The following is a 14244-nucleotide window of genomic DNA, read 5'->3' as shown; positions in this document are numbered from 1 at the left end:
ATGTGTGCAGTAATTGAATTATTGCCTTCATCAATTTAATTAATTCACACATTACTTCAATTCATGCGTGCAATACTTCAATTATTGCCCTCTTTAATTGAATTAAAGATATCATTAATTCATTTGATGCGCGAAATAATTTTTAGAGAGAGCATTTATTTCATAAGAAATGTCCTCGATTCAACATATCCACTATTCTATTTATGATCCCTCTAATTGAATCGTTGCTCTTTTTCAAAGAATTGATGCGCGAATTAAAGGGGCATGGGCACGATTTGAGCTGAACATTTTCAAATTCTATTTTTCCATTTTTAATGTTTAGAATGCTTAACTAAGACATTTCAAATGGTCATCAAAAATGTGAATGTCAGTTGTTGAGGTATATTGGAGATACAGAACTCATAATTCTTTGTAATGTAAACAAGGCTCGTACCATGTTTTTGTTTACATATGTTAAATATACTAGTAAAAGTTCTTTTAAAAAAGATTTTTCAATTTACAAGTTGATTCTGAACACAATTAAATAGTTTTTAGTGTTTAGCACAAATAATTTTTTGTTAAACATGCTATTTTCTATTAAGCAATCTATATGTAAATAAAAACATGGCACGAGCCTTGTTTACATTACAAAGCTTTGTGTGTGCTCTATCTCACTTTTGACTCTAAAATTGATATTTAAATTTTGGTTGATCATCAGAAATACTTTAGTTAAACATTGTACACAACAAAAATGGAAAAATAAAATTTTCAGCTCAATCGTGTCCATGCCCGTATACATAATCATTGTTCACAATTAAAGATACCTTCAATTCAATTAAAGAGATCATCACATCATTTATACTGAGTTGATATTCTAAATTTTACGAGCAATAATTCCACCACATTGATGCGCGCACCAGTTTAATAGATGGCGGCAATATTTGATTTGATGCACGCATCAGTTTAATTATGGTGCGCAATAATTGATTTAATTGAATTCATGCGCGCATCAATTTAATTAATGCGCGTATCAAATCAATCAATTGCTTTCACCAATTGAATTGATGCACTCATTATTCAAATCAATTCATTATTTGAGTATTAGGTTAATTTGGTGATCCATTAACATTTCTTGGAGCACTCACGTCTCTAAATGTTGACGAAAAAGAGGAGATGCTCAACAATTTGACCAATTACAGTAGATATCGTAAACTGGTGGTTCTTGGGAAGAACTTTTTAAAAATCCTCCTATACTCGTATGTTTTCTATGTAAACGTTAAACCCCAGTTGTGAGAATGTGAAGGGGGAGGGGGAGGGGTCTACCTCTTCTTCCTGCAAGTCTCCAATCTCTCATGTCCGTCTTCCGGTCTTATTGTTTCTCTCCCCTTTTGTCCCCTCTTCCTCTTTCCCATTCTCCCCAGCTCCCCCTCCTTTTTTTATATGTAAACATATAACTTTGAATTCCCTATATATACTGTGAAATTGTTTATGCTTTCATTAACTTTGTTAGCAAAGCATATTGAACGAACCTTTAAAAATGAACGATCGCTTGAATCGTATGTACGTGCACTATAATGTGTCTGTTTATTTTAATATGAGAAGAAAACTCGTGTTTATGCCTTGTATTGATCGCGACCGGCCCCTCCTTCGTCTGATCTCGTGTATCCTGGTTCACTGTTTACTTGATAACCCCTTTAAATTGGTAATCCCGGATCTCTAAAGTGTAAACACTACATCATATTATCTTACTGCAATCCCAAGCCGTAAATGTGTACTTTGTTGTTTGGCTACAGATTACAAATTATTCTGTACTGCTTTGAGCTGCATGCACATCGTCCGACGAAGCGTTTGGAAATCAACACAGGATTGAGACGGATATTTCAACATTTATCCAAAATCCAGTTTAACATGTGAAACTCTTTAAATGGGAGACATACGAACGGGATTCGAACCTCCTACCCTTGTTAGACGGGTTTTGTAGCGAGGAGGGTTTTAGATGCTTCCCTCAACTCTCCATCTCTTCTCTAGATTATACTGCATTCAATGTCACGGAGAGAAAACTCGAGGGTTCCGACGATGTCAACTCTCAAATAAATACATTTTCCCGAAAGTGTAATTTTATAAGTGCGGTCACTGATGGTGAGCTCTTCAGACACCAATTTAATAGTGACGCCACAATAAATTTGCACGGGTTGAGATGCAGCTTAGTTTGGAGTACATAAACATGGCGTATGTTCATGTCATTCTGTAAACAAACATACACATAGCTCCAATCTGTGTATCACCTCATATACCCCTCTCTCTTTCTCTCTCTCTCTCTCTCTCTCTCTCTCTCTCTCCCCTTCCACTCTTTCTAAGACACACATAATATATATGATTCTGATACACATGTAGTGACATTCTGGTAGTGTCAAACTTTATGTTGTATTCTTGTTATACTAAGGATGCTCTCTCTCTCTCTCTCTCTCTCTCTCTCTCTCTCTCTCCATATAGGCAAAAATAGATCAAGTATATTGTATATATATATAACTCTCTAGATAATTTGTTTGGTGTTTGTTGCTATATATAACTAGCGATTTATTTCCAGTAGATCAACAAGGGCAAACCTTCGTGCATGTTTATATGTACACAGAGCGTAATATTATTTTCAAAATCAAAATATTGTCAGTTTCCCCGAGAAAAAAAATGACTCAACTATGAAAATAGATTTGTCTCGTGAAAATAACGAAAATAACATTATTTTCCTTTATCAATGGAGACCTTGACCTCGTTGTTCAGTTATCGGGTAGCATTTTTTAATGCTAGTTCTAAGCAACGCAGGAGGAAGTGGTGTATCATTTCATTCTACGTTTTAAAAACAACTTTGTTTTTTATTTAAACAGTAAGAATGTTTACGTGCATGTTAACATTCCATTGGCATCGGAATATCCAGCAGTCACTCACTGTCACATGTACATTGTATACATGATAACGATTGCTGGTATTATATACAGGAAATGATATAGAACAACATAACTAAAATACTAAACGAATTCTTATTTTATTCATCTTCTTCCCTTTTTTCCTATTTTAAATTTTTTATTTTTTTTTTATCATTGGGGGGGGGGGGGGGGGGGGGGGGGTGTTTTCATGTTTTTTGCTTTGTTTTTTTTATTGTCAGATTTTGTAGATTTTTGGCTGTTTTGTTTTGTTTTTTATTTGCTTTCACATACCGCCTCCTCTTTTTGAAAAATGCCGCTACGAGACTGCAGCATGCAGATACATGCAATGCCTAAATTCGGCGTTTCTCTTGCTCTTATGATTTTACTATTCTCATTCACACGTAGGAGGATCTTTTTAAACATACATACGTAAGGTACCGGTCAAAGGCGGATCCAACCCGGCGACCACACCCCTTGTTTAGTGTGTTTCCACAGACCTCTGAGACTGTAACCTCCGTTCTGAAATTTATGGATCCTAAACTAATTGAACATGGTATTTAATCAACTTCGGATATGTACTTTGTGCTCACTCACCCCCACCCCCATCCATCCCCTTTCCAACTTTTAAACCTCTGTATCAATCAATCCGAAAGCCTACACCAAAGGGGATTTATATGTGGTAACTTTCACAGGGGCCTAAGACATCATTTCCAATTTATTATAATTAAAAGAGTTCGGTTATACAATCTGTTTCGTTTCGGTAGGTTTCGTTTCGGTGGGTATCGTTTCGGTATATTTCGTTTCGTTTCACACTTTACAGGTACCCATCAACAAATACCATTAACTTTATCTTTAGAACTCATTTCGAATGGTGACAATAACCTTAGTTATAACCAAAATGTTGCAATTTTCAGAATTGTAGATGAATTTATCTTGTCTACAAATAGATTGGTTTACATATGTAATTAATTTCATTCTCATTCCACAGAATAAACGGGTTGTTTATATGGTTCTCTTAATATTCATATATCTAAATTACTCTTGTCAGTCATAAATTAAGGTGTGAATTATTATAGAATTTGAAACATATAATATTGCTGTTGCCAAACAGCTTCATTGTTATTATTCATCTGTAAGTATACACATTTCGTTATCTGTGTGACCTTGAATATGTACTTGTATGAAGAGGGCTTGTATAAGCAGTGCTTGTTGTCTAATCCATTTATGTTTTACACATGATGAAATATTGTTTAAATTGATAACATATTATATACAAACATTGGCGATATTTATATTTTCTTCCACGTTTTAAAGGGAAATCAACCAATATGACGATGCAGTATGCCTCTTTAATGTAGTTCCAACCTCCTGAATCAGGAGTGATGAATTTCACCATTCTGGATCATCATTATACACTCGTGTAGATTTTTGTACAAAAAAGATTGCATTTTTAGGGCTAAACATGGCACCAGTCTCCTGACTCAGGGGCCATGATTTTCACAATTTTCGTAAAAATTTCTCTTCCTATCATCAATACACACCCTGTGTTTCATTGTTTGATGTCCAGGAGTCAATACCATATTTACTATTGAACAATCCACAAAGCCGATTTATCAAAATGGCCCCTGATCCCAAGCTAGGGGTCATGAATATCACAATTCTGTTAGAAGCATTCTTGCTTATAATGACCATACACTGTCTCTTAGATATCCCTGGGTAAAGAAAAAATAATACAAATGTTGCATGATAATATGGTCGTTGGAATAACTATCTAGGTTGTCCGTTTTATGAGGGAGTGGGGTTTCACGCACAATACAAACACCGATCCTGCAGAAATAGATCTGGTGATATTCTGAACCCAAGTTGATCTATTTTTAATATATTGTAGTGAACTGAGATAGCTTCTATTTTATGGAGCGCCAAATTAACATGAACTCAAATAGTTAAAGATATTTTCAATTATTTGAAGATACCATCAATTCATTTGATGCGCGCAACAATTCAATTAAAGATCTCTTTAAATAATTAATGCTATCTTCAATTCTGAATTATTGCGCGCATTAATTGAATTGATGATAGCATTAATTTTTCAGCTGAATTGATGCGCGCTTTAATTGAACTAATGATGTCTTCATATGAATTAATGGTATCAACAATTGAATTGATGCGCGCTACAATTCAATTGAAGAGAGCAATAATTGATATAATGCGCGCATTAAATCAATTGATGAGAGAAATAATTGATTTAATGCGCGCATTAATTCAGTTATTTGAAGAGAGCAATAATTCTTTTAGAGAGAGCAACTGTATAATTAAAGATATCTTCAATTCAACATATCCACAATTGAATTAACGATATCTTTAATTGAATTGTTGCTCTCTTTAAAAGAATTGATGTGCGCATTAATTCCTTATACAAAAGCATTGTAAATAATTAAAGATATCTTCAATTGAATTAAAGAGATAATCAAATTATTTATTAATTATTGAGAGCAATAATTCTACGAAATTGATGTTCTCATCGATTGAATTGAAGAGAGCAATAATTAAATTAATGTGCGCATTAATTCAATTATTGCGCTCATTAATTCAATTGATGCGCGCATTAATTCAATTGATGAGAGCAATAATTGAATTGAAGTGTGCATTAATTCATTTGATGAGAGTAATAATGATTAAATGCGCGCATTAATTCAATTAAAGAGAGCAATTGAATTGATGATATCTTCAAATAATTGAAGATATCTTCAATTATTTGAGTTTATTTTAATTTGACGCTCCATACTATTTTTAACCCTAAAACTCCAATGCTTTTCAATGAGAAAGATTAATGTGGTTTGACTTTTATTTTTATATACAAGCGTAATCAGTACAAATTTCATGCAATGTGTCATAATGAAATGGCATAAATTGATGCAACAATGTAAACATACACCGTATAATGACATACAAGTAATTATAAATATGTACAATGTTATGAACAGTTGTAAATAGCTCCAAACTATTGTTCACTTCGGAAATAAATTTTTCTTTTTTTGAAAATACACGAGGGTACACACACTCCGGTGCTTTCCGTCGGTATACTTCATGAAGCGCTAATTGAAAAGTATATCCCGGCGTGAAGCGTTGCAGTTCATATACTCATGTATTCTAAAAAATGAAATTTATTTCTTATATTTACATTCTACTTTCATTTCTGTCGGAATTCCTAGCCATTAATAGATGTGTTATATTCATCAAGATTCATACGCGCACTGTTTACAACGCATTCAGGAAGAAATGGCCATCATTAGAAACTTATCAAAGGTAAATACCAGTAAATTTAGAATCGTTTACATGCTGCCTATAACGTGGTCAATGAAATCAAATATGACCGGCTTCATATTACACGTACAAGTATTCAACCAATAATGCTGAACTAGTAGTGTGAAAGAGTGTGAGAATGTATAAAATGATTAATATGTATCTTCATTACTTTTACTGATGATTATGTGAATATGAAAAAAGAATAAATAAGAAAGAAAAAAATATGACCGGCTTGATTTGAGATAAATTTGTTCGTGATGGCGTAGATATCGGTTCCATTTGAAATTATGTAAAAATATGTAAAATCTTTAGATGTCTGGAAGAAAAAAATAAATAAATGGCAGCTATACTTGAAACACAAAATTATATTGACTATTGTCAGAAACGTCATTGAACACACTACTAATAAACTACTGTAAACACAGTCAAGTACCAAGACTATAGAATAAACATCCTCCTTAGCATAGTATAACTATAGCAAACATGTATAAAAAATAAATATTTCAGATATACCCTGTGACCACAAGATGCTTTCATTTGCTAATTTCAATCACTTTACAACAGAGAGGTTTCTGACCCCATCCCTCTACAGTACCAACCGTAAAAAGGTTTCCGACCTCCTTACGTACTGTGACGGTATAGTATAGAGGTTTCTGACCTCCTCCATGTACTGTGACGGTATAGTATAGAGGTTTCGGACTTCTCCCTACACTATGGAGGTATCCTGACATTCACAGGAAAATTCCTCATGTGACCCCATCATCATATCTTCCTCAGAACTAGTGTCTTTATCGACGGGCTTAGAGTACACTTTCCCAAAGGTGGCGTGTTTCTGAGAGCACTTAGCACGGCATTTTGAATAAGATGTCTCCCAACCACGCCTTATCCTCTGCACGTAACTGTTGATACATGGAAGCGAAAAAATAATTTTGAAGAAAAGCGTGAAGAACGGAATGATCAGACTCAGAAACGTGATGGATTGCACCGTTTTGATTGGTCCTCCTTTTGCCCAACCGGGAGCGCCCATTATCACCACGTGACACATGGAGAGGAACAATGTTATATGCCCAAGTTTCGATTGGACAAATCTCCACTCTCTCCAATTCAAAGTTTTTGTGACTGAGGGTAGTGTTGATAAAGCAATGATGCACATACACACGAATGCTAAAATTCCCAATAAGCATGCGGCCTCGCCCTTCCAAACCATCCATGTTTTTATAGGTATTGTGACGTCATCTGTTCGATTTCCCGGAATGACTATGGTCGTGGATTGGTACCAGGAGCTCAGGTATGTGGGACTCATGATCAGAACCGACATTATGACATGAACACAAACAAGCGCAAAGGCGATTAGACCCAGCTGTTTTCTCGTCAACAGCCATCTATTTAACCAGTTGGGGAAATTGATGTGTTTTGTGCCGTGAAACAATTGAAAGGCACTTGCAAAAGAGCTTGGTAAGTATGTACATGCGTAAACTGTTATTGCCGTCATACAGAGAGGCTTGTTCAATACTTTCACGAAGATTTGATCCCAGCGATACGCGGTGGTCTTGACAAAGTAGATAAAGATTATGTATAGTAACCACACGTTGAATATCCCCACTGTAAAAAGTATGGGCATTTTCCATCCAGGGAATATTTTCAAGGGATACGATTCAATTCTCCTGGCTGATTGTAAAAGACCCCAATCACTTGCTACGAATCCCATATCTCTCGCAATAACGGAAACCTTTTCCCGCGCTCCAATGTTATCGCTTGCAATAAAGACCTCCTGACTTCCGCCCGCAAACTGATTTTCCATGGCATAGGCGGATATGACGTTGAAGCCCTTGACAACGTTAGCATTAGGCAGCAGACAACTGAGATATTCCGCGTTAGAGCGATGTTTGGGGACTTTAAGCCTGTTCGAGACGTCCACCACAATTTTTCCTGTGAAAAGGTCTTCATGGTTCGACAAACAATCGTTGTAGTTTTCAAAATGTATCGCCAGAAATACTATGGAAACTTGTTTGACACAGTCCTCGAGTGACGTCACTGTAACATTACAAAGACACGTGTCCACTTCCGACAGATTGCGCGGACGACGACTTCCAATGACAACTTGGTATCCGGCGTTAGTTAATCTTTTGGCGATGGCGCAGGAAAAGTTCCCTGACCCGATGATTCCCACCTTGGGTTTAGGTTCGCACGGCATCATGCAGCTCTGCAAAGGGAAAACAAAAGGTCAGAAAGTTTCAACATACTGCATTGAACTACCCAACATTAAAATGATACGTTTATTTACTGATTTATTTACTTATTTTCCATAATTAATATAGAATCCCAAGTTGCAAAAACGTTCGCTGACACAAAGAATACGTAGTCACAAACTTGTACAGTAATTTCTTGATTGACGACTTAGGGGTCAACCTTCTGGTTAACCATACGTAGTCCATGTCGTCCTGTACGTTAACTTGGTCACCTTATAGGCTGAGTGGAAGTGTACATATAAAAGACTATGGACGTCTCTGCAGTCCGTAATCGTAATATACCTAAAGAGGGTTGTTCGAATGTGAAATAGAAAACGTGTGTGTAACCTAGCTATAATAGACCACCGAGAAATGCCAATCAAGGAAAGTGAAAGCATTGAATACGCCATTCAGATCGCATAAAACGAGCGAGTTTATATTCTATATAACGTCGGCTGTTCTTAGGAATTCTACTGCAAAAAGTGCTATACTGTGAAAGGAGAGGCCCTTTAAGGGGATGGTTAACTGCTTATAAAATTGTGTTCAACGTCATTATCAGTTTTGCTACATGTGTTTGACCAAGTCAAAAGTGGTTTTTTGTTTTTTTTTTCATTCACACTTTATTTGTTGGTTACCGACGATGATTGATAATCGAATGTGCCACATATCATGTTCTTGCAGACGTACAGGACTTTAAAAAATGCTTTGCCTCTGTCCATTAAAACCATCATCAGTATTGTAAAATTCTTGAAAAAATGGATCCACGCCTGTTATAAGAATACAACTGTGATCATCCCCCGGGTCCTGTTTTTGAATGAAAGAACGTGAGGGTGATGTTAGACAGCTGATCAACCTCTCCTGATATAATTGTGACTTTGTCTTAGGGCGACTGCTTTGTTTAAAAGAGTATTAAGGACACATTTTTAGAATCTGCATCACAGCATAAAATTACAGTGTTGTAAAATATCGGATCCCTTAAGTTACAGTTAATTAAAACTTAACATATCAACGCAAAGTATTAAAATACATGAATGACTTTTAAATAGTTGAAAATTTGAATAAAGTTATTGCAACCAAATCTAAACCATATATTCATTTGATATCGAGGGCATAATGCAATTTTAATTACAGTAATTAAAAACCGAGAATTATAAATCATTAAATATAAATTATAATTAAATTTTTTTTTTTAAAAACGATCATTAAAAAAATAATTAGATTTGTCAAAAATACCATAGCGCTGCCGTATATACTTACCTGTAATCAAAACAATGCGAGACCTGCACTGTGTGCTGTTACCTGTCTGTTTTCAATATACTGAAACACCTGTATTTATCACATGTCCGTGATGTAGGCAGGCTAAGTCAACAAACGATTGGATCTGGTCGCACCCCGATTTTTAAAAAAAAATTGTTGAACAATTTACATTCAGATGTTTTGCTGTCAGATTACTTCCGTGATTTGAAAACATACAGGTTGCGTTAAAACTTTCACAAGTTCTGTATACCTTGATATGTACCTAGATAAGAAACTGTATATTTAAAAAAAAAAAAGAAAGGGTCATACGCTGAACCGCACTTCAAAGGGATATTTCAATAAAATTAATTATAATGATCATTTAAATCAATATGAAATTTGTGGGAATGCATTGACATATATGTGAATGCATAGATAGTTTACACCAAGCGAGATTTCAGTTCCTTGAAACATCCACGTATACAGTCAATTTTTGAAATTGCATTTGTCCTGAACAAATGTCACTGTGTGCAACACTGAAATTTCTGTAGAGACGTGTAATTTATATACACGTATTTCCTGAAGGTTTTAATCAGGTTCCCTTACGGGTTATCCATGCGTGATCTTTTCCTCTGAATATGAGTAAGAATATGGTCGTGATTTACCTAAGTAATACAGTCCCTAAAATTGAGAATTGTTCACTTTTAAAATAAACATGGCAAATTGCTCTTAATTTTGTCCCGTATCACAATTTTGTAAAGGCTGTGGGATTTGTATTCTTTACTTTAAAACCAACTAACTGTCCTGGTTATGCAATATGCTGAGAGAGAGAGAGAGAGAGAGAGAGAGAGAGAGAGAGAGCACGTTTCTGTCACTTCAAAGACCTGTAGTACACATAATTACTATGTTAATTTCATTTGTAAGTATAATCTGACTATTAAAGCACCGGAAACTCTCAATACAAGGCAAGGTTTGACATCTATATATGTGAAATCTAAAAATAATCTCCATGTAAAATAATTTGTGGAGTATAACTTTTAAGATTGCTGTAGGCCAATGTTCTAACAGATCCTGTTGATTGAATCTCTGACCATATGTCGACCAGTGTATGACCACTTGAGGTAGTAGTTGCGGTAGACAAGGGCCCAAATATCGCAGCGAGGAAGGATGGTTGTATAACAGTAAATTAAACACTGTTCTGTGAACTTATTTACCGATAGTAACTTACAGTCTGAATATTTAATACTTTTCTGAAGTCTTACATCATATCTAAGAAATAAACAATCACAGCGTCAATAAAAATCAAAGGATTATGAAATGAAGGACAATTCGCTACTGTATGTATGTCGAAACGTATTCGAAATTCCGGGAAGGAAAAAAAACCTACCTGACGAGTTAAGAAGTATATCCACGCAGACAATTACTAGAAAGAATGGCCATTATTGAAAGCTGACTGGTCGCCGATTGACAAGCTTTGATGTTATGATGGATGACGCTTATAGTCAATGACGTTTTACGTTTCTGCTCTCACGTACACTGAATGGATCCCAATAAAGACATACACAGTCCAGATAAGGTTTTAAAAGTTCACGAAATAGTGCATGTTAAATAATAGCTGGACCGTATCGTACACGAATGTGCGATGAATTTTAATCAAGAACGATTTACAGGTAATTTTGATTTTGATCACAATTGGGCTCGCAAAATATACATTATCGATCCCATGAAAATTATGCGCTATGTAAACACAACAATCTTTGGTAATTGTGCATTGTACCTGTAGTTGTCGGTTATCCTTTTACAACGGAAAAATGTCCCTTGATTAACATAATGACCACATTTGAATCTAACCTCTATCATGGCATAATCTATTGTACTGAAAATGGTGGATGACGCTTATAGTCAAGTTTACCGAAGATATGATTGCTTTAGGGTATCAAACTTTATCTAAATCCTAAAAATAAATGTTGATTTTGAACACAAGACCATCACTGCCCTCGAAATTTACTCCGTTCAAGTACCCTAGGGGTTTGTGCGTCATTTTCACAGATTATAAATAAACCGTGTATTGAGGTGTAATTGTACATGAAGACGCGTCATGACATGTTAGAAAATAAATAAATAATCGTATCAAAGACGTAGTTCTTATGTGGCAGAAGTAATCTAGTGTAATATACTAGATAAAATCCAGAACCAATCGGAATTTCTATTTCTACTAGAAGAAACTGGAATATCCAGATTTGTACTGGTAGGATCCTGGATTATATATGTAGAACATTTCAGCGGAATTCAGAAAATTTATTGAGAAGTTTGACTGCGCGATGTCGGTGAAAAGCTGATTACATTATTATATTGTAATATCTAGGGCAACACGGGGATGCAGATTTTTGACGAGAAAGCCGCATTTGTTGCATATATCCCTCCCCCTTTTAAATCCGGCTTTGTATACTGAGGTTCACAAGCATTTATTCTTAGCCAATGTCTTATTTTTCCTTGTATGTGCGAGCTAAAAGGAATTCTAGATCAATTGAATCTAAATCAGGAAAACATCATTCTCAAGTCAACACGATCATCTCGTGAATAAATAGCTATTCAATATACCATCTCTAGGGAAATGTAATGAATTTGTTCTTATTTGTAGATTTAATCAAATATTCATGATCTGTCAAGCATTGGTTTAGAATATTTGTTTGAAAAGTCGTGTGTGAATCAGCTTAAAGATTATAAAATAATAGAATTCAGAATATTGGATATTTACAAACAAAACCTAATGTCTCTTTCAAGTTCACCAAAAAGTGTTCTTTATCAACATTTAATAGATAACTTTTGTTTACAGTCAAATCTCAAAAGACCAATCAACTTAAAAGGGAAAAAATATATCATTAAATTCAGAACGTCTTCACATTCTTTGAATATTGAAAAAGGCAGACACATTAATGTTTTAAGAACTGCGAGGCTTTGTAAATTATGTGATTATAATGATATAGAAGATGAGTTTCATTTTATCCTGAAATGTCCATTTTACAAAGATTTGAGAAAAAAATATATTTAGAGTTTTTATTACACAAAACCAAGTGTCTTTAAATTAATTAAGCTCCTTAGTGTAGACAATACCAAAGAACTCAATAACTTGGGGAAATTCTTAGTTCAAGCTGTGAAAATACGAAGTTTAGCATTGTAAATCAATAATATGATTATAGTATTTTTTTAATAACATGTGCATCTCATAATGCGATTACATATTATTTATATATTGTGTAATTTCTTCTCCTCCTATCTTCTCCTGTCCACTCACCTGTTGTTTATCTTAAACAATTTGATATATTGTGTATACAAATGTACATATACTAGATGTATTCCGATGAGTTGTATAACTCAAGGACAATAAAGAATTCAATTTATTCATTATCTAAGTATCCGATGTGTAATATTTTAGACCATTTTAAATGCAGTAAAATTGATTGTACGATTTGATATTTGCTATTTACTTTGTCAAACTTGTCTCCAATATGTATTACAATTTCTTGAGAATTTAAACAGAAGAGCTGTATCCCAAAATTAAGTTGCATATAAGGTTTCGCTTGGTAGCATATTGTATTGTTAACAGAACAATGGCTTTATTTATCTTTTCAGCGAAATGCCGACTGTCCAGGATATCTTGCCTAAATGGAATTTTTGAACATTCCCTCCAGTAAACATTAACCTTGAAAAACTATTTTTTTAAGGAACACAGATTAATACACCGTGAGATAGAATCTCTGCAAGTTGCTATCGATGAAAGATTCCAGATATAATAAAATTACTGTGTACATAGAGGGACCTCTCTCCGGACAATTTCCATTTCACCTAGCTACAGTAAAACATTTATGAGAGATACCTTCGATCCATCCCCAATTTTTGTCCAGAGAGCTACAGTTCTGCCGCCATATTTAACCTTGAAAACTAATAGGATCCAAGGTCTGCACCATCCTTCAAGAGCACAGGCACTCGACGTTTTAAATATCTATAATAAAAAATTGTCTTCCTGTAAACATAATATATTATGTTTACAGTAGACAATTTTTTTAATTATAGATATTTCAAACGTCGAGTGCCTGTGCTCAAGAGTGACGAATTTGCATGTAAGACCGCAGCGACGAACGTGCGAACCTTTTTTTTACGTTCTTCGTGTAATATGACACCACCAGCTGTAGACCTTTCTGGAATGATTCAGTCGTTAATAATCATGTTTCAGTCGCTGATAATCATATAAATTGAATACTAAACAATACAGACAGCGCTAATTTAAGTTTGTAGCAAATGTTCTATGGCTTTAGATAGCACTAAAGTTTGAATCCATTGAAAAATACTGTCTCCGAACTTGTAACGAGAGACAACACACAGATTGAAACACATCGACATCATTGAAACATTTACAGACGATACGCGACAACAGTTTTGTCTAAAATTATTACCTGCTATTTTCAACCAACTATTTTTAACGGAAAGGTTGACTCTGGACAGTATCACAATCCGAGCAGCATTGGATTCCAACGTCACGTGGTTTGTAACAACCTCATTACTACTATAATAAC

At 34.8% G+C, this 14244-nt stretch overlaps 1 protein-coding gene across 3 annotated transcripts; it reads right to left on the bottom strand.

Moving 5' to 3' along the window:
* Positions 1 to 5731: 5731 nt before the first annotated feature.
* On the bottom strand, positions 5732 to 11757 carry LOC125670368 (metalloreductase STEAP4-like). 3 transcript variants are annotated; one of them, XM_056164134.1, is made up of 2 exons: positions 11058 to 11757; positions 5732 to 8409 (listed from the first exon to the last, which is right to left on the bottom strand). In XM_056164134.1, exon 2 carries the CDS (start codon positions 8401 to 8403, stop codon positions 6913 to 6915), a length of 1491 nt encoding a protein of 496 aa, XP_056020109.1. In that variant the 5' UTR covers positions 8404 to 8409; positions 11058 to 11757; the 3' UTR covers positions 5732 to 6912. The 3 variants fall into 3 exon arrangements, with proteins under 3 accessions (XP_056020109.1, XP_048761439.2, XP_056020110.1); XM_048905482.2 differs by having other exon boundaries at positions 11448 to 11722; XM_056164135.1 differs by lacking the exon at positions 11058 to 11757 and adding an exon at positions 9692 to 10203.
* Between the last annotated feature and the right edge of the window lie 2487 nt (positions 11758 to 14244).

The sequence above is a fragment of the Ostrea edulis genome, chromosome 4, assembly GCF_947568905.1.
Source record: "Ostrea edulis chromosome 4, xbOstEdul1.1, whole genome shotgun sequence".
Taxonomy (NCBI): domain Eukaryota; kingdom Metazoa; phylum Mollusca; class Bivalvia; order Ostreida; family Ostreidae; genus Ostrea; species Ostrea edulis.
Note: the sequence above shows the minus strand (reverse complement) of the source record. Positions and strands in the feature narration are given on the sequence as shown.

Coding starts and splice junctions, on each gene's coding strand:
- LOC125670368 (XM_056164134.1), bottom strand. CDS start 8,403: ATGATGCCGTGCGAACCTAAACCCAAGGTGGGAATCATCGGGTCAGGG.